The 24402-nt window shown below is 43.3% G+C and overlaps 1 protein-coding gene across 2 annotated transcripts in view; it reads left to right on the top strand.

Annotated features, from left to right (window-relative positions):
* Window positions 1-24402, top strand: part of AOAH (acyloxyacyl hydrolase) — an 845303-nt gene that overhangs the window by 248832 nt on the left and 572069 nt on the right. For both annotated transcript variants that reach the window (XM_069215577.1, XM_069215569.1), the window contains exon 9: window positions 21881-21929. In XM_069215577.1, the coding sequence (XP_069071678.1) occupies window positions 21881-21929 (49 nt within the window). The remainder of the gene's footprint in view (window positions 1-21880; window positions 21930-24402) is intronic.

Below are 24402 nucleotides of genomic sequence, written 5' to 3'. Positions count from 1 at the left end.
TAATGAACATGAGTTAGAATGTGAGTTATGCAGTTTGAGAGTATGTGGCAGTTAGTGTACACGGTTAAGTCTGTGTGTTATGTGGATGTTTTTTGTGTCTCTCAGTTGTCTAGGTTTCATTGTGATTGTGGGGATTGGCAGTGTGCAGTGCTGAGTGTGGCACATGATTCTGTCTTACCTTGTAAGTTTCAGAAGAAAGGAGTTCTGAACCAAGGCTCTTCCTTGCCCCAACAGTCTGAAATTGGTGGTACCCTTGTCTATGTCTGCTCTTTGCTGGGACAGCCAGACAATGGGACGTCCTTAGGAGTTGACTGAAGTAGGGAGAAGGCAGCAAGTAATGTCACTTCCTGTGCAGATGGATGATAGGAAATCTAGTGATCGTCCGCTCCTGTGCAAATGGGTGATGGGAAATGAGATCCTTTTGCTAGCTGATTTCCTTTTAAAGATGGCATTGGTGAGAAACCAGTGATGTCACTTCTTGTGCAGATGGATAATGGGAATTTTCAGTGATGTCACTTCCTGTGCAGATTAATAAACTAAACTCCAGTTACTTCTTTGTAACTACCTAAGCTGTTGGGTGATGAGAAATTAAGTCCTCCTACCTACCAGGTCCTGAACTACCACACTCATTACTCCATACAATGCTTTGATTCTCGGTTTTTATGCATACTTTTTGTAACTGCTTTAAGCAGTTGGAAAATGGGCACAGAAAAACATTTGGTTTTACCAGTAGATGTCTGCATTCATTAAATCTTGGAATCATGCAGGGTGGTATCTCTTTAAGAGATACCACTCCATATAACTTGCAGTTGGACATTAATGGAAGAAGAATCTAACAAAAGTGTACTTTGGCTAAAGATAATAAAAAAATCACAAGAATGATTAAAATTATAGTAATTTACAAAAAATATGTTTTAATAGAAATTAAATTGCAGACTCTATAGAGTATCAAATTAGAAAATGTGGTTTGAAAAAGAAAAGGAATGTGGGTATAGAAAGGGGCCCACTCAAGAGAAAATGAAAACAAAACGAGCTTTGGGGATGGAGAAAATAAACAAATTTTAAAACTGGTTGAAGAAGGGGAGTTGGTCGCAGGGAGGGAAACAGAAAATGGGAAGAGAAAATAAATAACAGAAAGAGGGAAAGCAAATGTGAGTTAACCCCCACACAACAGTAATTTTTAAAAAAGTGAAACATTATTCATTGTCAAGGCATGAATCAAGGCGTTGAAACCGCAAAGGAACTCTCCACATCTTGTAGGAAAATGAACCATGTAAATAGTTAACTGAAATACTTTCTCAGAATTGTTATTAATAATTATTTATTTCTATGAAATCACATACTAGAAGGTACACATGTGTGCAACTATGTATTTAGTAGCTGTCCACAAAAACAGACAAATATGTCCAGATTTGGAACTTGGGTGATAGGGTCCTCTGTCGCAACTACAACTGAGTACCCTGCCCAAAACACTGACTCTGACGACCTCATTTAGAGACTGTCAGACGTTAGGAATTCAATCAACTGACCTTTTTGGCTCCATCGGCAAAATACTTTCCATGACAGCCTAACAGAGTAGGACATGTCTAAGGAAGGAAATTAGATTATCTGTCTTATTTAGGATGGACTACATAATGTATTTTTCCCCCAGTCTGTCACTACATGACAGTGAGGGACAGGAGAAAAAAAATAATGAAACCCCCACACCCTGTAAGGAAACTTGTAGGGAATGAGAGTCATACATTGTTTGTTTTTCCAAAACAAACTTCTGCTTTGGGCATTTGTTAAAAAAATAAATAAATAAAAGGTTTGATGGACACCCGTCAAATCAGATGACAGCCATTCACCATGATGGCAGTTCCCTTCAATGGTCAGATATGACTGCAGGGTCATCTCTTCATTTGACGGGCATACTAACCTTGGGATGGTGGAGGTAATGTCTTCCCCCATCCCAATGGACAGCACTCTGCCAAACTCTATATCAGGACTATACTAGTTTATTAAACTATAGTATATTTCTTTAAGCAAGTTTATGAACAGTCCTTGGTATCTGATAAGTGCTTTGGATTAGAATGTCACCCATAGTATGAATATCACTCCATTCATACAACTGGCTCAGTAACAATTCTGTATTATATATAATGATCTCAGAGGCATAGCTTCAGGGAGGGTGTTTGGGGTGTTAAACCCCCCCTAATAAATGTATTCTGCAGAAAATAGTTGGGTACAGGTGCTTTAAGTCGGGTATGCTGAGGTGTTTGTCAGATTTCTCTTAGAATTTTTGCATACACATGCAGACAAAAACACACACTCTTGTTTCTGTTGTAAAGGTCTTAAATAGTCATTTTATAAAATATTGATTTATAAGTGTCCCTTACAATCTGCACTGCTCTCCCTTTCTACTGCTTCTTAAGCCCCCCCTCCTGCTCTGCTTCTCTATGATGTATTTTAACCAGCGTGATGTTTTGTAAATCTCATCCCCCCCCGAATCTTATTGATCAAGCTACACCACTGGATCAGCAATGTAAAATGAATATTGGATGAAGAAGCCAAATTCAAAATGTTATCTTTAAGAATATATGTAACAAAACTTGTTAGGGAAAGAATGTACATGTGTCAATACTGTGAAGAGTAATGTTGCTCAGATTTCCATGTTCTACAAAATGTCACACAATGAAGCAATCCATGCCCCAGATGGAGCATCATTTATGGGCATTTTAAAGTTGCAATTGTTACCCCTAGATTGCAGTTTGTAACCTCAGTGGAATTCTTTGATCCTTTTGTAATTTAACTAATTGAACTGTTACTTTTCAAAAGATGCATGCACATTTTTTGTTAGTTTTTATAGCTATGTGTGTGTGCGTTTGTTTGCACACTTGTCAATAATCGCTATTTATTGACATGCTACCTTAATGAGTTTTTATATATTTGATAAAATGTACAGATATTCATTGGTGCCAGTTCTTCTTGCATCTCATGTCATTTCTGTTATGCTTAGAATTTGGGTGAAATAGTGCAACTGGATGGAGTTCTCAGGGTTTCTGCCCTAAACCATTCCCCATAGATCATATCGCACCCAAGACATGGAACGACCTCCCTCAACACATCAGAGCCTCCTCCTCAATCAAGAAGTGAGGAGGAGGCTCTTCATATAGACACCTTGGTTACCACGCACCTGCCCAAACACCTGGACACCTCTCAGATGATCATTGTGCTATACAAATCAATATATCATAACATATCATATGCTGGATGTTATAAATGGGGTCTTTGGTTGTCAGTCAGGTTACCCACTGTTCAAGCAAGGACCCTCCATCTAGTAAGGGTAGAGGAGACTCACCCTCAGTTAACCCCTGCTCACCCCTTGGTAGATTGGCACAAGCAGGCAGGCTTAATCTCAGAGGCAATGTGTAAAGCATTTGTACCAACGCACACAGTAACCCAGTGAAACCACTACAAAATATCACAACACAGGCTTAGAAAAATAGACAATATTTATCTAAACAAAACAAGACCAAAATGACAAAATCCAACATACACAACTAAAGTTATGAATTTTGAAAAGAATAAGGCCCTCATTCTGACCTTGGCGGGCGGCGGAGGCCGCCCGCCAAAGTCCCGCCGTCAGGTTACCGTTCCGCGGTCGAAAGACCGCGGCGGTAATTCTGACTTTCCCGCTGGGCTGGCGGGCGGTCTCCTTCAGACCGCCAGCCAGCCCAGCGGGAAAGAGGCTTCCACGATGAAGCCGGCTCGGAATCGAGCCGGCGGAGTGGAAGCTGTGCGACGGGTGCAGTTGCACCCGTCGCGTATTTCACTGTCTGCGCCGCAGACAGTGAAATACATTTAGGGGCCCTCTTACGGGGGCCCCTGCAATGCCCATGCCAGTGGCATGGGCACTGCAGGGGCCCCCAGGGGCCCCGCGACCCCCCCTACCGCCATCCGGATCTCGGCGGTCCGACCGCCGGGATCTGGATGGCGGTAGGGGGGGTCAGAATCCCCGCGGCGGTGCAGCAAGCTGCGCCGCCGCGGAGGATTCAATGGGGCCGCGGTACACTGGCGGGACCCCGCCAGTGGTGCCGGTCCGACCGCGGCTTTACCGCCGCGGTCGGAATCCCCATTGAAGCACCGCCGGCTTGTCGGCGGTGCTCCCGCGGTCCTCCGCCCTGGCGGTCAAAGACCGCCAGGGTCAGAATGAGGGCCTAAGAGTCTTAATCCCCAGAAAACGGTGAGAATGCTGTTACTGCACAAAACTTCCTGGCTTGCGTCCAAAATAAAGCCGCACAAGCGAGCGTGCGTCAGAAAAGTCAGCAAAGTGTCAATTTCTCACCCGCAAGCGAGACTGGGCATCATTCCTTCTCCGGTCGGGTCGGCGATGCGTCGTTTTTCTCCCTTGCCAGAGAGTGATGCGTCAACTTCCAGACGGGCACTCCGGGTCCGGGCAGGCTTTGCGTTGATTTGTCAGGCCCAGCGATTTTACATTGAAATGCGGTCGCACCGTGTCAGAAAACCACGCTGCGTGGGGTTTGCATTGTTATTAGCCTCCGTAAGCGGTTGTTGCGCGTCGTTTCTCCAGCCGCGATGCGTTGATCTCTGAGCCACGATGCAGGTGGAGTGCCTATTTTAGCCACAAAGCCGGCTGCGTGTCGTTTATTAGCCGCGTTGCAGAAGGTGCATAGAAAATTTGCCCACACAGTGGTGTTTGTGTGGATTTCTGTCCTTTTCCACCAGTTGCACCTTTCAAGGGCCCAGAGATAGGTTAGGGCAGTGGTTCCCAACCTGTGGTCCGGTGACCCCTGGGGGTCCGTGAAGCCTCCTCAGGGGGTCCACCATTGCTTAGAAAATTAAATAATTTTAACAGATTAGGTCCCAAGCTTTCAGTAATGACTCGGTGAGGGGTCCTCGATTCCATCAATGATTCTGTGGGGGTCCCTGGGTTCCAGTAATGATAAAATGGGGGTCCACAGAGGTCAAAAGGTTGGGAACCACTGGGTTAGGGCACCAATTGGCAGGCAGGACTTTCAGCAGAAAGCCCAAGTGCCAGAAGAGAGAAAGTATTTGATGTCTCTGAGACTTTAGCAACAGGAGGCAAGCTCAGATCAAGCGCTTGGAGATTCTTCACCAGTGAGAAGTCATACAAAAGTCAGTCTTTGTCCTCTCTCAGGCAGAAGCAGGTACTGCAGGTCAACCCAGCAAAGCACTGTCACAGGCAAAGGGCCAGTACTCCTCCTCCAGCTTCTCCAGCTCTTCTTCCTTGCAGAGGTTCTTCTTGGTTCCAGAAGTAATCTGATTTTCAGGGGTTTTGGGTACTCTTCTTATACCCAATTCTGCCTTTGAAGTAGACCTACTTCAAAGAGAGTCTCTGTTGTTTCCAAGATCCTGTCTTGCCCAGGCCAGGCCCCAGACACACACCAGGGGGTTGGAGAGTGCATTGCGTGAGGGCAGGCACAGCCCTTTCAGGTGTAAGTGACCACTCCTCCCCTCCCCTCAGCCCAGATCTCCCATAAGGATATGCAGGCTACGCCCCAGCTCCCTTTGTGTCACTGTCTAGAGGAGAGGTGAAAACAGCCCAACTGTCAAACTGACCCAGACAGGGAATTCACAAACAAGCAGAGTCACAGAATGGTTTAAGCAAGAACATGCCTACTTTCTAAAAGTGGCATTTTCAAACACACCATCTAAAAACCAACTTCACTAAAAGATGTATTTTTAAATTGTGAGTTCAGGGACTCCAAACTCCACATGTATATCTGCTCCCAAAGGGAATTTGTGCTTTAATAATATTTAAAGGCAGCCCCCATGTTAACCTATGAGAGAGATAGGCCTTGCAACAGTGTAAACCAAATTTGGCAGTATTTCACTGTCACGACATGTAAAACACATAAGTACATGTCCCACCTTCAACAAACACTGAACCCTGCCCATGGGGCTACCTAGAGCCTACCTTAGGGGTGCCTTACATGTATACAAAGGGAAGGTTTGGCCTGGCAAGTGGGTACACTTGCCAAGTTGAATTAGCAATTTAAAACTGCACACACAGACACTGCAGTAGCAGGTCTCAGCCATGTTTACAGGGCTACTAATGTGGGTGGCACAACCAGTGCTGCAGGCCCACTAGTAGCATTTGATTTACAGGCCCTGGGCACCTCTAGTGCACTTTACTAGGGACTTACTAGTAAATCAAATATGCCAATCATGGATAAGCCAATGTACACATACAATTTATACAGGGAACACTTACACTTTAGCACTGGTCAGCAGTGGTAAAGTGTCCAGAGCAAACAAAAACAGCAAGAACAGAGTTCAGCACACAGAAGCAACCTGGGAAGTAGAGGCAAAAAGTTAGGGGAGACCATGCCAGTGATGCCAAGTTTAACACTGGATATTATACATTGATAACCACGCTCTTAAAGATTTGAGTTCATGAAATGACAGTCATCTCAGTGGCATAACTTTCTGAAGTACTGCAGTGCTTAGTGTTTCATACTAAAAGGAAAGATGCTATACAAATGACAAGACACTGCTATTTGCAAAAAGTTTTTTTTGCATTCCATTAATCCACATCTTTTGTCAGCTACCAGACGAATCGCTCACTCTCTGCCCAGAGCAGTAGCGCATTAAGTAATTCAAAACATAATGCTTCACAGCTCCCTGTCCCATTCGCTGAGTCATAGTCCTCCATTAAGCTCTGATAGCTTCCTTATCAGCTGTCTTTGGCAATTTATGCCGTGCTTTAATTGTGCACTGCTGAATTTCCTCTCCACTTACTGCATGCATATGGTCGGTTTTGGCTTCATTTATGAGTTGCTATTCTTTGCTTAACTGTTTCTTTACTTCCTTGGCCTCCCTCGTGTTTATATATTTACCTTTTGTAATACAATGGGTAAAGCTTTCTGAGAATCCTATAAGTAGGAGGAAACTTTCTTCTTGCTTCACCACAAAGCCTTTTCTCGGTACTAACAATGAGCGCTGAAGGTATATTTGTCAGTGCTGACCTTGCACCCTTAAAACTATTGTACTATTTCCCTAAAGTCACATGGGTATAGGTTGTGGAATTTCCATACACCAGGGTGGCTGATTGAAGTCCTTCTCTGCACTGACACTGGAAAATCCACCAAATGTTGACTTTGTGGCAATGGCGACAGAAGTCTGTCAATTAAAACGACTGTATTGGATGTTTGAAACCCATTTTGGGACCAATCTTTAAAAGAATTCAGACAATGGCTGTGGAGAATGATGACATTTCCACAATCTTACATGGACACTGCAAAAATACCCCTAAAGAGGAGGTACAATGTCAGTACCCACATATCTTGTCTCACTAGCCTTCTGAGCTGAGAGGAAGGGGTTTTCCAAGGATGTTATTGGCTTGGAACTTGGCTTTTTGGAAAACTCCCATACCTTTTCCATAGCATCTTTTGTGAATATTAATTCTGGAAAATGTGGTGACAGACCTGCCACAGTAGCATCAATAACCTGAACTACCACCATTGTTCATAGAGATATCAGCACACCTTCACAGGAATGGTACCAGAGGTTTCTCCATTGCCAGGATGTTGGTCAGCAGTACTTCAAAGAAGGTATTTCGCCTCCAAAGGTTTGAATGGATAAACTACCATTCTTACAGTAACTTCTCTGCTACTGCCTTTGGACTATTGAAGTGAGGAGTAACGTGAAAAAAAGAAGAGTGCTCAGTAATAGAGGGGGTAAGAAACAAGATGAGATCAGTATGGCCACAGCCTCCAAAACAGACATTTATATTGAAAAACTGAATGCCTAAATGGGGTTGCTGTGTTCTTTTTTATAATGTGTTAAAGTATTTAATAAGTGGAAAAATATATTTGGAGTGACTTCTATACAACCCCTATATTTCACAATCCCCCTTATGGATAGAAATTGCTACTCATTCTAAATAACAATAATCATATCTGACACTGCACGAACATCAACCTTATGGTATTTGACATCCTTTAGGAGGCATCATTCCTGTGATACTGTCAAATTTAGTTCCACTGGTGGCTATCTTCAACCTGCACTTAAAGTAATTTTAAATTCAAAGGAACCATTTAGCTATAACTGCATGGTGTTTTGATGGGCATTACATTTGCTCCTGTTCTTGCCTTCATAAATGTACACCAGTTTGAAAAAGAATATATATGGGTGACTAATCAATACCATAAAACATATGCATTTGGCAATTATATTTTGACAATGTGTTTGTCTTATGGATGGGTACAAAAGAACTATAGGATTCTCTTCTTATATTGCTTAACAATGAGAATCAGTGTCTAAAATTTACTTTGACTATGAGTAATCATGAAGATTCTTTTCTCGATCTTTCCTTAAGGGTTGAGGATAATATCCTACAGACATAAGTATACAACAGACTCACATACAAAACAATTTACTTCACTTTGAAAGTGCCCATCCATGTGAACTAAAAGAGAAACTGTGTTTTGTGCAATTTTTACATACTAGACGTAACTGCTCTAACATACAAGATTTCAAAGCACAGACTGATAAACCATCCAATAAACTGATAGACATTACCTGACGCTCCTTGAAGAAAGAGCAGAAAGAGGTGCCAGAAATAATAGACAGAGAGAGAACAGAACCTTCACAATTGATTTGTGTGCAAACATATAGTAACAACACCAAGGAGGTGAAGAAAATCATTGATAGAGATTGGCATTGCCTCTACTCATGCGAACTAAAGTTTGAGAAACCTATATTTTCATTCAACTAGAATGTGAGTTTGATAGACTAACTGGTACACACAAGAGATAGACTATCTACCCCTTCAGATGCTACCACCCTATGGAATTTGCCACCTGTAATGAGACATTTCCCATGATGGCAATGCACTAGGTGTCGCTTGTCGGCCCCTACGAAGACCATAGACTTATACCATCTACGTCCATTGGAATAATGCAGTAATACAAACTGGAATTCTACAAATGTTATCTATCCTGTGGTCAGAAAAATCAGAATAGAAGAACATTGAAGAAACATTGTGCTCCCAACCCCCTTTTGTTTAAAAGGCACCCTTGAGCTCATAAGCTAACTAGCTTTGGAGATGCACCTGTGTGCCAGTGAGTGGTATTTTTACCTATGAAGACTTTGCCAGGATTTCCAGCAACCCCAGATGAAAGATTTCTGCTCCCTACTGATGAAGGACTAAATCCAGAAACATATGCATGTATATAGAGATGTACAACACTATCTCCAGCAACACTAGGGAAAAACTGCAGTTATTTTTGAAGTGCAAATTTTATACTGCATTTGCCATAATGCATTGGGGTGAACTGTGCTGGGATGTGAGGCAGTGTGCTCTAAAACCCTCTTCTGTTTAAAAGGCTCCCTTGAGCTAATAAGCAGACGAGCTTTGGAGATGCACCTTTGTGCCAGTGAGTGGTATAGTGATCTGTGAAGACTTTGGCTGTATTTCCAGCAACTCCAGATGAAAGTTTGCTGCTCTCTACTGATGAAGGATGAACTCCTGAAACATATACATGTGTCTAGAAATATGCAGCACTATCTACACCAGCAATGGCGAAAAACAACAGTTATTTTTTAACCGCTTCTGTGCCTTGGACGAGATGACCTCGTCCAAGGCTACAGTTCCCCTGTGCCTTGGACGAGGTCACCTCGTCCAAGGCACAGGGGAACATGGGGGAGTGCTAGCGTGCCCCCCGTGCCCCCCCTCCCCCCCAAGGCGGGGATGGAAGGGGAAGACGTTCCCCTTCCACCCCCGCCCCCCCTGTGACGTCAGCGCGCGAGCGCGTGCTGATTTGTCACAGGGGCCTCCCCCATCGCGCAGGAAGCTCTGCTTCCAGCGCGTTTGAAAGAGAAATGCAAAGCATTTCTCTTTCAATCACTGGGGGAGGCCCGGAGGGGCTTCAAAGGGAAGGAAATGTATTTCCTTCCCTTTGAAGTCTCTCCCAGGGTTTCAAAAGCCGGATTGCTTGCAATCCGACTTTTGAAACCCCACTAGACACCAGGGCTTTTTTTTTTTTGTGTGAAATTCACATAAGGGAGCGACCCCTTGGGCAAGGGTCGCTCCCAGGGGGGGCATTTTTTCAGGAAGGCCTTTTCTGCCCCCCCTGGGGGCAGATAGGCCTATTGTTAGGCCGATCTGCCCCCAGGGGGGGCAGAAACCTCTAGGCACCAGGGACCATTTTTTTTTTTTTTTTTTTATGTTTTATTTTATTTTTTTAGGTGGTGAGCGACCCCTTAGGCAAGGTTCGCTCCCCTTGGGGGAAAATTATATTTAGTCCATTTCTGCCCCCCATCGGGGGCAGATTGGCCTATTTTGAAGAGGCCAATCTGTCCCCAAGGGGGGCAGAAACCAATAGACACCAGGGAGTTTTTTCTTTGCGTGAATTTCACGCAAGGGGAGCGACCCCTTAGGCAAGGGTCGCTCCCTGGGGGGGCAAATTTATTTTAGGCCCTGGGGGCAGAAACCTCTAGGCTCCAGGACAATTTTTTTTTTTTGTTGTTGTTTTTTTAGAGATGGGGAGCGACCCATCAGGCAAGGGTCGCTCCCCTGGGGGGCAAATTGTATTTAGACCATTTCTGCCACCCTGGGGGCAGATTGGCCGATTTTAGGTCAATCTGCCCCCAAGGGGGCAGAAACCACTAGGCACCGGGGATTTGTTTTTTGGTGCCAATGTCACACAAGGGGAGCGACCCCGTAGGCAAGGGTCGCTCCCGGGGGGGGGGGGGGGAGGTTGGGGGGGCAAATTTATTTTAGGCCACTTCTGCCCCCGGGGGGGGAGAAACCTCTAGGCGCCAGGGCAAATATATATATATTTTTTTGTTTGTTTTTTTATAGATGTGGAGCGACCCATCAGGCAAGGGTCGCTCCCCTGGGGAGCAAATTGTATTTTGGCCATTTCTGCGCCCTTGGGGGCAGATTGGCAGATTTTAGGTCAATCTGCCCCCAAGGGGGCAGAAACCACTAGGCACCGGGGATTTGTTTTTTGGTGCCAATGTCACGCAGGGGGAGAGACCCCGTAGGCAAGGGTCGCTCCGGGGGGGGCGTGGTGGTTGGGGGGGGCAAATTTATTTTAGGCCATTTCTGCCCCCGGGGGGGGGAAGAAACCTCTAGGCGCCAGGGCAATTTTTTTTTTGTGTTTTTTTTTTTTGTTTGTTTGTTTTTTTAGAGATGGGTAGCGACCCATCAGGCAAGGGTCGCTGCCCTGGGTGGCAAATTGTGTTTAGACCATTTCTGCCCCCCTTGGGGGCAGATTGGGCGATTTTAGGTCAATCTGCCCCCAAGGGGGCAGAAACCACTAGGCACCTGGGATTTGTTTTTTGGCGCCAATGTCACGCAGGGGGAGCGACCCCGTAGGCAAGGGTCGCTCCCGGAGGGGGGGCACATTTCTTTTAGGCCATTTCTGCCCCCCCGGGGGCAGAAACCTCTAGGCGCCAGGGCAAATTTCTTTTTTGTGTTTTTTTTGTTGTTGTTTGTTTGTTTTTTTAGAGATGGGGAGCAACCCATCAGGCAAGGGTCGCTCCCCTGGGGGGCAAATGGTATTTAGACCTTTCTGCCCCCCCCCTGGGGGCAGATTGGGCGATTTTAGGTCAATCTGCCCCCAAGGGGGCAGAAACCACTAGGCACCGGGGATTTGTTTTTTGGCGCCAATGTCACGCAGGGGGAGCGACCCCGTAGGCAAGGGTTGCTCCCGGGCAGGGGAGGTTTGGGGGGGCAAATTTATTTTAGGGTATTTCTGCCCCCCCCCCCAGGGGCCGGCTGAGCTAGAGGCCAAACTCCACAGGTAGGCACTTTGCAAAAAACACCTCTGTTTTCTGTGAAAAAATATGTTGTGTCCACGTTGTGTTTTGGGCCATTTCCTTTCGTGGGGGCTAGGCCTACCCACAGAAGTGAGGTACCATTTTTATCGAGAGACTTAGGGGAACGCTGGGTGGAAGGAAATTTGAGGCTCCTCTCACATTCCAGAACTTTCTGTCACCGAAATGAGAGGAAAAAGTGTTTTTTTGGGCAGATTTTGATGTTTGCAAAGGATTCTGGGTAACATAACCTGGTCAGAGCCCCGCAAGTCACCCCATCTTGGATTCCCCTGGGTTTCTAGTTTTCATAAATGCGCTGGTTTGCTAGGTTTCCCCAGGTGACGGCTGAGCTACAGGCCAAAATCCACAGGTAGGCACTGTTTTCTATGAAAAAATTTGATGTGTCCACGTTGTGTTTTGGGCCATTTCCTTTTGTGGGCTCTAGTCCTACCCTCACAAGTGAGGTATCATTTTTATCGGGAGACTTGGGGGAACGCTGGGTAGAAGGAAATTTGTGGCTCCTCTCAGATTCCAGAACTTTCTGCCACAGAAATGTGAGGAACATGTGTTTTTTTAGCCAAATTTTGAGGTTTGCAAAGGATTCTAGGTAACATAACCTGGTCAGAGCCCCGTAAGTCACCCCATCTTGGATTCCCCTAGGTCTCTAGTTTTTAAAAATGCACAGTTTTGGTAGGTTTCCCTAGGTGCCGGCTGAGCTAGAGGCCAAAATCTACAGGTAGGCACTTTGCAAAAAACAGCTCTGTTTTCTTTAAAAAAATTGGATGTGTCCACGTTGCGCTTTGGGGCATTTCCTGTTGCGGGCGCTAGGCCTACCCACACAAGTGAGGTATCATTTTTATCGGGAGACTTGGGGGAACGCTGCGTGGAAGGAAATTTGTGGCTCCTCTCAGATTCCAGAACTTTCTGCCACAGAAATGTGAGGAACATGTGTTTTTTTAGCCAAATTTTGAGGTTTGCAAAGGTTTCTGGGTAACAGAACCTGTTCAGAGCCCCACAAGTCACCCCATCTTGGATTCCCCTAGGTCTCTAGTTTTCAAAAATGCACAGGTTTGGTAGGTTTCCCTAGGTGCCGGCTGAGCTAGAGGCCAAAATCTACAGGTAGGCACTTCGCAAAAAACACCTCTGTTTTCTTTCAAAAATTTGGATGCGTCCACGTTGCGCTTTGGGGCATATCCTGTCGCGGGCGCTAGTCCTACCCACACAAGTGAGGTATCATTTTTATCGGGAGACTTGGGGGAACGCTGGGTGGAAGGAAATTTGTGGGTCCTCTCAGATTCCAGAACTTTCTGCCACAGAAATGTGAGGAACATGTGTTTTTTTAGCCAAATTTTGAGGTTTGCAAAGGATTCTGGGTAACAGAACCTGGTCCAAGCCCCACAAGTCACCCCATCATGGATTCCCCTAGGTCTCTAGTTTTCAGAAATGCACAGGTTTGGTAAGTTTCCCTAGGTGCCGGCTGAGCTCGAGGCCAAAATCTACAGGTAGGCACTTCGCAAAAAACACCTCTGTTTTCTTTCAAAAATGTGGATGTGTCCACGTTGCGCTTTGGGGCATTTCCTGTCGCGGGCGCTAGGCCTACCCACACAAGTGAGGTATCATTTTTATCGGGAGACTTGGTGGAACGCTGGGTGGAAGGAAATTTGTGGCTCCTCTCAGATTCCAGAACTTTCTGCCACAGAAATGTGAGGAACATGTGTTTTTTTAGCCAAATTTTGAGGTTTGCAAAGGATTCTGGGTAACAGAACCTGGTCCGAGCCCCACAAGTCACCCCATCATGGATTCCCCTAGGTCTCTAGTTTTCAGAAATGCACAGGTTTGGTAGGTTTCCCTAGGTGGCGGCTGAGCTACAGGCCAAAATCTACAGGTAGGCACTTCGCAAAAAACACCTCTATTTTCTTTCAAAAAATTGGATGTGTCCACGTTGCGCTTTGGGGTATCTCCTGTCGCGGGCGCTAGGCCTACCCACACAAGTGAGGTATCATTTTTATCGGGAGACTTGGGGGAACGCTGGGTGGAAGGAAATTTGTGGGTCCTCTCAGATTCCAGAACTTTCTGCCACAGAAATGTGAGGAACATGTGTTTTTTTAGCCAAATTTTGAGGTTTGCAAAGGATTCTGGGTAACAGAACCTGGTCCAAGCCCCACAAGTCACCCCATCATGGATTCCCCTAGGTCTCTAGTTTTCAGAAATGCACAGGTTTGGTAAGTTTCCCTAGGTGCCGGCTGAGCTCGAGGCCAAAATCTACAGGTAGGCACTTCGCAAAAAACACCTCTGTTTTCTTTCAAAAATGTGGATGTGTCCACGTTGCGCTTTGGGGCATTTCCTGTCGCGGGCGCTAGGCCTACCCACACAAGTGAGGTATCATTTTTATCGGGAGACTTGGTGGAACGCTGGGTGGAAGGAAATTAGTGGTTCCTCTCAGATTCCAGAACTTTCTGCCACAGAAATGTGAGGAACATGTGTTTTTTTAGCCAAATTTTGAGGTTTGCAAAGGATTCTGGGTAACAGAACCTGGTCCGAGCCCCACAAGTCACCCCATCTTGGATTCCCCTAGGTCTCTAGTTTTCAGAAATGCACAGGTTTGGTAGGTTTCCCTAGGTGCCGGCTGAGCTAGAGGCCAAAATCTACAGGTAGGCACTTTGCAAAAATCACCTATGTTTTCTTTCAAAAAATGTGATGTGTCCACGTTGCGCTTTGGGGCGTTTCCTGTCGCGGGCGCTAGGCCTACCCACACAAGTGAGGTATCACTTTTATCGGGAGACTTGGGGGAACGCTGGGTAGAAGGAAATGTGTGGCTCCTCTCAGATTCCAGAACTTTCTGCCACAGAAATGTGAGGAACATGTGTTTTTTTAGCCAAATTTTGAGGTTTGCAAAGGATTCTGGGTAACAGAACCTGGCCCGAGCCCCACAAGTCACCCCATCTTGGATTCCCCTAGGTCTCTAGTTTTCAGAAATGCACTGGTTTGGTAGGTTTCCCTAGGTGTCGGCTGAGCTCGAGGCCAAAATCTACAGGTAGGCACTTCGCAAAAATCACCTCTGTTTTCTTTCCAAAAATGTGATGTGTCCACGTTGCGCTTTGGGGCGTTTCCTGTCGCGGGCGCTAGGCCTACCCACACAAGTGAGGTATCATTGTTATCGGGAGACTTGGGGGAACGCTGGGTGGAAGGAAATTTGTGGCTCCTCTCAGATTCCAGAACTTTCTGCCACAGAAATGTGAGGAACATGTGTTTTTTTAGCCAAATTTTGAGGTTTGCAAAGGATTCTGGGTAACAGAACCTGGTCCGAGGCCCACAAGTCACCCCATCATGGATTCCCCTAGGTCTCTAGTTTTCAGAAATGCACAGGTTTGGTAGGTTTCCCTAGGTGCCGGCTGAGCTCGAGGCCAAAATCTACAGGTAGGCACTTCGCAAAAAACACCTCTGTTTTCTTTCAGAAATTTGGATGTGTCCACATTGCGCTTTGGGGCATTTCCTGTCGCGGGCGCTAGGCCTACCCACACAAGTGAGGTATCATTTTTATCGGGAGACTTGGGGGAACGCTGGGTGGAAGGAAATTTGTGGTTCCTCTCAGATTCCAGAACTTTCTGCCACAGAAATGTGAGGAACATGTGTTTCTTTAGCCAAATTTTGAGGTTTGCAAAGGATTCTGGGTAACAGAACCTGGTCCGAGCCCCACAAGTCACCCCATCTTGGATTCCCCTAGGTCTCTAGTTTTCAAAAATGCACAGGTTTGGTAGGTTTCCCTTGGTGCCGGCTGAGCTAGAGGCCAAAATCTACAGGTAGGCACTTTGCAAAAAACACCTCTGTTTTCTTTAAAAAAAATGGGATGTGTCCACGTTGCGTTTTGGGGCGTTTCCTGTCGCGGGCGCTAGGCCTACCCACACAAGTGAGGTATCATTTTTATCGGGAGACTTGGGGGAACATAGATTAGCAAAACAAGTGTTATTGCCCCTTGTCTTTCTCTACATTTTTTCCTTCCAAATATAGTAGAGTGTGTAAAAAAGACATCTATTTGAGAAATGCCCTGTAATTCACATGCTAGTATGGTCACCCCGGAATTCAGAGATGTGCAAATAACCACTGCTCCTCAACACCTTATCTTGTGCCCTTTTTGGAAATACAAAGGTTTTCTTGATAGCAATTTTTTACTCTTTATATTTCAGCAAATGAATTGCTGTATACCCGGTATAGAATGAAAACGCACTGCAGGGTGCAGCTCATTTATTGGCTCTGGGTTCCTCGGGTTCTTGTTGAACCTACAAGCCCTATATATCCCCGCAAGCAGAGGAGTCCAGCAGACGTAACGGTATATTGCTTTCGATAATCTGACATTGCAGGGAAAAGTTACAGAGTAAAACGTAGAGAAAAATTTATGTTTTTTTCACCTCAATTTCAATATTTTTCTTTTTCAGTTGTTATTTTCTGTAGGAAACCCTTATAGGATCTACAGAAATGACCCCTTGCTGAATTCATAACTTTGTCTACTTTTCAGAAATGTTTAGGTTTCTGGGATCCAGCATTGGTTTCATGCCCATTTCTGTCACTGACTGAAAGGAGGCTGAAAGCACAAAAAATTGCAAAAATGGGGTATGTCCCAGTAAAATGCCAAAATTGTGTTGAAAAATTGGGTTTTCTGATTCAAGTCTGTCTGTTCCTGAAAGCTGGGAAGCTGCTGAGTTTAGCACCGCAAACCCTTTGTTTATGCCATTTTCAGGGGAAAAACCACAAGCCTTCTTCTGCAGCCACTTTTTCCAATTTTTTTGAAAAAAACTAAATGTTCACTGTATTTTTGCTAATTCCTTGGCCTCCTTCAGGGGAACCCACAAAGCCTGGGTACCTCTAGTACCTCTAGCATCCCTAGTATGTTGGAAAAAAAGGATGCAAATTTGGCTTGGTTAGGTTATGTGGACAAAAAGTTATGAGGGCCTAAGCGCAAACTGCCCCAAATAGGCAAAAAAAGTCCTGGCACAGGAGGGGGAAAAGGCCTGGCAGCGAAGGTGTTAAGTAAATGCTAATTTCATGCCGCATTCGCCATAATGCATTGGGGCGATTTGTGCTGGGATGTGAAACAGTGTGCTTCCAAACCTCCTTCTTTTAAATGAACATTAGAACACTAATAGAAAGAGCAAGAAAAGTTATGATAGTGCGGAAATTCCAGAGAGTAAACCATCTTGGCTGAAAGGGGCATTGGCCAAGTATGTCCGGCCAGCATTCAGCAATCTAGAGGTGTAATTGCCTCACAAATCAATGCTTCTGACTTTTTTATATTGAACTTGGTATAACTAAATTTACATTTTGGAGTAATTGCCTATCAGACACTACCATACTGTGGTCGATCACTGACAGACATCTCCGTCTGTGTGACATAGAATTTAACAGCTCTGCTCATCATACACATAACTGCCCGTAATTAGGTGCACAAGTATCATTAATATCAATGGTCGGGAGTAGCTCATTCTAAAGAGAAAATAGAACAGATTTGGGCCTTCATTAGAAGTGGCCTGGAAAATGGCTTAGATTTTCCCAACACTTGCCTGAAACACTGGTAAATCCAGAGGTGGGAATCTGGCTCGTTACAAGTTGGATCCTAAAGGTCCATATAGAAATGAGGAATTACTAGGGGAATTGGTAATTTCTGGCCTGAGTCCCCTTGGTAATTCCTCATTTTCCCTTGTACGGAGTCCTGGACATTTTAGATGTTTTTTAACAATCTATGGGCCATATGTATCAAAGGATTTTGCATTTGCAAACTGTGAGACTAGGTAAATTACTCCATTTGCAAATGCATAATAGCCTTTCACGATGTACGAAAGGCATCGCAGTCCCATTTTACGGAATGAGAATGTTTTATGATTCCCTAAAATTGCGACAATGATAAGGGAATCGTAATTTGCGATTCCCTAAATAGGAAACTGCAAATAGGGAATTCCTACTTGCGATTCCCTATGCACATGTATCTAGCATTTCCTAAATGCGAACTGGGAGTTAGGAAATGCAATTACCATCAACTCCAAGTTTGTGGTAACCATGTACATTTTTTACAAAATGCATTAAAAATGCATTTTTTAAAGTGCCATGTAGCGCACACATGCTCCTAGGACATGTGTGCACTTGACATGTGCACAATTTTTTGGTGGAGGGTGCATCAAAGAGGGCCTTAGAACCTCAGCACCCTTGGTTTTACATTTTCTAATTTGCGAATTCCTTATAGGAATTCATAAATTAGGAAATGCAAAACCATTCTCACCTGTGGGCCTTTTGAATGGAGTCTCATTAACTAATATGGAATTCCCTAATAGTGATTGCAAATTTTAAGTAATCACAATTAGGGAATCACTATTTTGTTACATTCCATTTTGCATTACCTAAATAGTGATTACCTAAAATTCGCTATTTAGGTAATGCAAAATGGTACTTTGATACATATGGCCTTATATCTTTGGTCGTATCTTTGGTTATATCTTTGGGTGAAAGTAAAGATACCTGCGGGCTTTCCACTGTGTTAACTCTTTTGGAGTGAACTCCTACGGGGAAATGAATGCAGCAGAGTGTTGGATTAGATGAGGAATTTTTACGTTCAGAAGGTGCTTAGCAGACTCGAATAAATGCTTAATTGAATTCTCAGCCCCTTCTCTCCTTTTTCGCCACAATCATTTTTTACTGGCCATGATCACATTTTGGTGTCTATGCAACTCTGCTTTATAAATCTTCCTACATTTCCTAAGGTAGTGTTTCCTACTATTTATGTTCTCACTTCTCTTTGGTTTCCTTTGGTATTTTTAGCTTCTAATCTCTGTTTCATAAGGATTTTCCTGGGAGTCATGCTCCATTAAGGATATATGCAAACTATTGTGAATAAATGTAGTTTGGACTGAGAGTTTTGATTATTCAGGTTTGGCAATTATTCTGACACAATCGGTACATTTATCCCAAATTGCTTCTTTTTCATCTCCTTCTTCACAAAATTGTGCAGTGGGTTTGGATCCTTTTTTTTCGGGACTGGGGGCAGGGATCTCGAAGATGAGTGCATAATGGGCCTCCATCTTAAAGACCATGGTTCAGAATTTAAAAAAATTGAATTTGTAACGTGGGTGTAAATCAAAAGCTAGAAACATCTAAATTACACTAGGAAAGTTGACAACTTTAAGTTAAATGTGTACGATGAGCGTTCTAAGGGGTGTGGTCATGAAAAAAGGGATGTGTCAGACGGTTAAGAATAGGCCATACATAAATTGGTTTGTAGTAGTAGACTTTAGCGCCATTCAAACTATATTTTAATGCTTTCACTATACTTAGGGAACCACAAAACTAACACATACCTTTTTGATGTGTACTTTCAAAGAGGTGCAAATATGTTGATTTGCATAAAAAAAGAAATTCACAACTTGTATGCAACTGGCTTGGTAGAGGAATAGCACAATTGAACAGAAATAAAAACAAAAAAGTTAGCCATGCAATCATACATGCTTTTACTCACTGACAAACGTAATTAATGACTTGTTGAAACTCAAATATTTGACGCCTTCTCATGCAATACCAGAGGTGACCCAACCACCATCAAATAGTCCTAATGTGCTGGAGATTGTCATGATATGCACTGGTCTAAAGGTATGACTCCAGGGCATTCGTCAGCACCACCTAATGGCCGGATTGCAGAATCCTGATGCTGCTACATAATATGAGGAAATAAATCTTTAAGCTGTGCCAGATGAAACCTGTTAAAACATATAGCACTGACACAAACATAGTGAGCATATATATGGTAATATTCCTTTCCATGCTATGGATTTAGCAATGCAGTTCATCCAGAGGGAAGTTACCTTTACATTGCTCACCAACTAAAATGCATGTACTAGGGCCACTGAATGATGTGAGCGCTAAAGCTATCACACAATAAACATGATTCTTGTGCATGTGTTATGATACCGCAGTACAGTGACGTAGAGTGCCTGATTCACGAAAGTATTTGTGCGCCTTAGGTCAGCCTATATGAGGCATGCAAATATCCTCCTCTTGGTTTTTTTACCCAAAACAGGACTTTACACTTGAAGATGGCTTTGCTGACAAATAATACTACATCAGCGAGGTTCTTTATTACTAGCTAGTATGCTGTAATATTAATTGTGAGCCACTGTACTGCAAGGTTGGAGCATATCCAGGGTAGGAATTGGGAAGAAACGTCGCACTGATTTCTTTATCAACTGCAAGAATATATGATTTCTTTAAATGGCAAAACATAGACAGACACTAGACATTGGATAAATGGTTAGCACAGAGAGCTGAACCTGCAACTCATTTAAATGCTACTCTGCAAAACGTGACACATGGATGAATATTGGGTAACGTGTTGAAACTGCATGGCTGACAAACAGGAATCCTAACGTTCTGTGGAGTATTACATATACAACTTTAGAAGTTCATCAGTCTCCTCTTTGGACCTTACATAGTGCTCCGCAACTCACTTCCTTATTTTATTAGATTAGTGTATGTACAAGGGCAGATACAAATTTTGTTCACTTTAAACACATTTTAAAAAATGTAACGCACATTAAAATAGTTTGATAACGCATAAGGACACAGTTGGGTACATCATGTTTGTATTTCAAGAAAACAACCGTTCATACTTTCAGAAAGTACTAATATTTGTAGAGGGCTATGCTAATTGCACATTATGCTCGTGGGCTACGGTTATTGATACTTAAACATTACTTAGTTAAAAATACCATCTTATAATATTCCACTCGTTCAATTTAAATCACTAATCCCTGTCTATTCGTGTTAAAACTACCGGTTAACTCTTTTAAAAGAATATGAGTTGCAGTTAGCTCCTTTCACATAGAGGACTGTTGGTCAAGTTGCTATTTCCCCTTTAAAAGAAACAATCCTTACTAACTATCAGATATTAGGTTGAAGGCTTCTCACTCTGTAAGGCTCCCTTTGCGAAGTTCCTCAGCAACTGCCTTATGATTGTATCCTGCACTGTTCCCAGCAGACACAGCCTGCCTCCCTGGGCTCAGCATATTCTCCTGCTACATGACTAAACTCAAATATGATCTCTTTCCCCACTCTCCTCGGCTTTGCCCTCTTCGGTCACCCAGTCCAGAAGAGCCGAAAGACTTTTTCTATTGCAACAATACCTGCCTATACATAATGCTAACCCTATTACCGCCTCTAATGCCCCTGATCATTTCAGTCCTGTCAAGCATGTAGCTCAACATAAGATGCATTCTGCAGCACTGGTTCCCTAAACATGGCTTGTAAACTATTTGACTTTTTAAAATGTGATACATAAAATTTGTTAAATAATGAGTGCGGCTACTCAAAGTTCTGCTCAGAAGCCCACAGCAGGGCCTATTAAATGCCGGTGTGCCAAATATACGAAGGCTTTAGTAGTTTTGAATCCACCTCATGCCTTTTTAATCCACCGGCAGATATTCCCTGTCTTTTTATCTCTCTCCTGCGGTTACCAATTTTCTTTCTGTCCAGTTTTTCCATCTTTCTCTTCCTCTTTCTCACCCCTTTGTGATTTACTCTCACTTATTCTCAGTAAATGGTTGATAAGAAAGAAAAACTACATGGCTGTACCCAAAAAATGAGGGCTGTTGGGCCCCTCTGATAAACACAGGCTCAAATTAAGCTATGCCCCTGGCATTATACAGTTCTCAGAAATCCCATGAGGGTAGGTCAGTGAGCGAAAGATACCCTTAATAAATGTCTGCTGCTCTGCAACAACGAGCAAACATGCAACTATATGGACTGACGATGGTTGTAGGGCCGACCTCTGATACCACTGAATGATCAAATTAGAATTCACAAGAAATGCTACCCAATACAGTACTCATTAACAGCAGAGATTCCCTTTGCTTAAGACAATGTTGGTACAATTCATACATGGCATAATTTACTCCTTGAGGCATTTAGTCCCATTCGACTACACTGAAAATGCAGTCATCCATACTATTGTTTGTTCATTCACTTGGGTTTGTATCATAATCTTTACCATTGTTTTTTTAATAATACTGGTCTTTGCTGATAATTAAACAAATGTGATGTCTTTTATTTATTGCAGCCCAGAAGACTGGGATGCTCTACAAGATTCAAACTGCAATGGCATCATGGTGAGAAGGGGAATATGCACGTTCTTTGGGTTTTTCTGTTCACATTTGTATGTATCATTGTTGGTTGTGCAAGAAATTCATTAGTAGCAGTATTGAATTTAAGATTTAATGTAAATCCAATTTTGAGAAATCAACTTCTAGTGAAAGCAACATTTCTGATGTTCTATAAGTTGAAGAGGCAAGTGATTTTGGATTTTAATTTACTTGAGCATGAAGTAGCTGGTCAAGAGTTAAAAAAGTGTGCAAAAGTGGGAGCAAATGAGTGAAAAATGAGAGGCAGCGAGCAAGATTGGTAAATGTATTAGCTTCTTGGCTCCCAAGCTTAAAAAGAGCCCTTTGATCCATACACTCCTCCAAATAAACCCTGAAAACCCATCCACTCAATTGAATGATCGCCATGGGAGTCATTCCCAAGAACATTTGGTAGCCGTAGAGTGAAGTAGGACTGCTCTAATAACTAAAGCCCCACAGACGGAGGAAACAGACTGGATGCAGCCCCAAAAGCTAGCAAAATTAATTTTTTAGATCTTCAGGGGAAAGATGTATCAAAGCTTTTTGCATTTGCAAACGGTGCGAACGGCCGTTTGCGAATGCAAAAATGCCTTTCAGTATGCATGAAAGGCATTCACTATGCAATATTAAGGTTTAAGGAATCGCTAAAGTAGCGATACCTTAAATTTGTGACCCCGTTTAGAGAATCGCAAATTGCGATTCTCTAAATAAGAAAGCGCAAATAAGGAATCCTTATTTGCAATTTCTTAGGCACATGTAACAATCTTTTCCTTAATGTGAATTGGGCATTAAGGAATAATAGCCATGTTCAAAGTTTAAAAATGCATCAAAAATGCATTTTTAAAATTGACATGTAGTGCACACATGCCCCTTTGGCATGTGTATGCCTTACATGTCCTAAAATAATTTTTTGGGGTGCAGCAGAGGGGGCCTTAGGCCCCCAGTACCCTGGGGTTTGCATTTCCCAAATTGCGAATTCCAGTTAGGAATTTGCAATTTGGGAAATGCAAAAATTTGCAAATATGGGCCTACAGGCCCATAGGTGCGAATGGGGTCGGAATCGCAATTTGCGATTTGGTAATAGCATTTGCGATTTTAAAGAAATTGCTATTACTGAATCGCAAAAATTATACATACCATTTTGCATTTCTGAAATAGTGATTTCTTAAAAATCGCTATTAGAGAATCGCAAAATGGTTTGATGATACATCTGGCCCCAGGTTCTTTAAGTCCTTACTCTTTTGAAAGTCAGAGCAGCCAGTCTCATGAGTATTAGTACCTACTCCACCAAGGGCTAGATGTATCAAAGATTTTTGCATACGCAAACGGTGCGAATCACAAAGTTCCACCATTTGCGAGTGCAAAAATGGCTTTCAGAATATATGAAAGGCATTCTCAGTGCAATTTCAAGGAATCGCTAGAATAGGGATTCTTTGAAATTGCGACTCCATTTAGGGAATTGCAAATTGGGATTCCCTAAATAGTTAATGGCAAATAGGCAACAGTGCACATGTATCATGCATTTCCTAAATGCAAATTTGCCATTTAGGAAATGCACTTACTACGAATTGAAGTTTGATGGTAAGCATGTGCAATTTTAAAAAATGCATGTAGGAGGCTGGCCTGGCTTGTGGTGGGTACCAGAGGTACTTACACCTTGTGCCAGATCCAGTTATCCCTTATTAGTGTAGAAGAGGTGTTTCTAGCAGCATAGGCTGATAGAAGGTAGCTATGGCAAAGCAGCTTAGGCTGAACTAGTAGACATGTAAAGCTCCTACTATACCACTGGTGTCATATGCACAATATCCTAAGAAAACACAATAGACAAATATACTAAAAATAAAGGTACTTTATTTTTATGACAATATGCCAAAAGTATATCAGTGAGTGCCCTCAGTATGAGGATAAGTTATATACACAAGATATATGTACACAAACCAAAGTTATGCAGATAATACCAAAAGGAAGTAATGCAAGCAATGTAAGGTTACAGTAGATTGCAATAGGAGCACATAGGAATAGGGGCAACACAAACCATATACTCCAAAAGTGGAATGTGATAGAGCGTTTCCAGCCTGATAATTTACCTGTAGTTGGACGCTCTTGGGTCGATGAATCTTTTGCCCAAGTGGGACTCTCCTTACTCGGGAGTAATCAATCAAAATCAACAATCAATAGTTTCGACTGCCAACAAATCAAATGCGTCTTTATCATCTGACTTATCTCTGGTCTCAGCCCTTCCACAAATCTGAACACAAAATGAAGCATGTCCTTCGCCTCTATTGTTTCCGTGCCACTGTAGTTCTTGAACGCCTTCAACAACCTCTCATAGTAACCATGAATCGACTCTTTAGCCTCTTGGGCAGTTCGATCAATCTTCTGCCAATCCACATTTTTCGCGGCAACCTTCGTCTTCAAATGCTCAATCACCTTATGGTACAAGCTCATCACCATAGGTGAT

The sequence above is a fragment of the Pleurodeles waltl genome, chromosome 2_1 (assembly GCF_031143425.1).
Source record: "Pleurodeles waltl isolate 20211129_DDA chromosome 2_1, aPleWal1.hap1.20221129, whole genome shotgun sequence".
Taxonomy (NCBI): domain Eukaryota; kingdom Metazoa; phylum Chordata; class Amphibia; order Caudata; family Salamandridae; genus Pleurodeles; species Pleurodeles waltl.
Note: the sequence above shows the minus strand (reverse complement) of the source record. Positions and strands in the feature narration are given on the sequence as shown.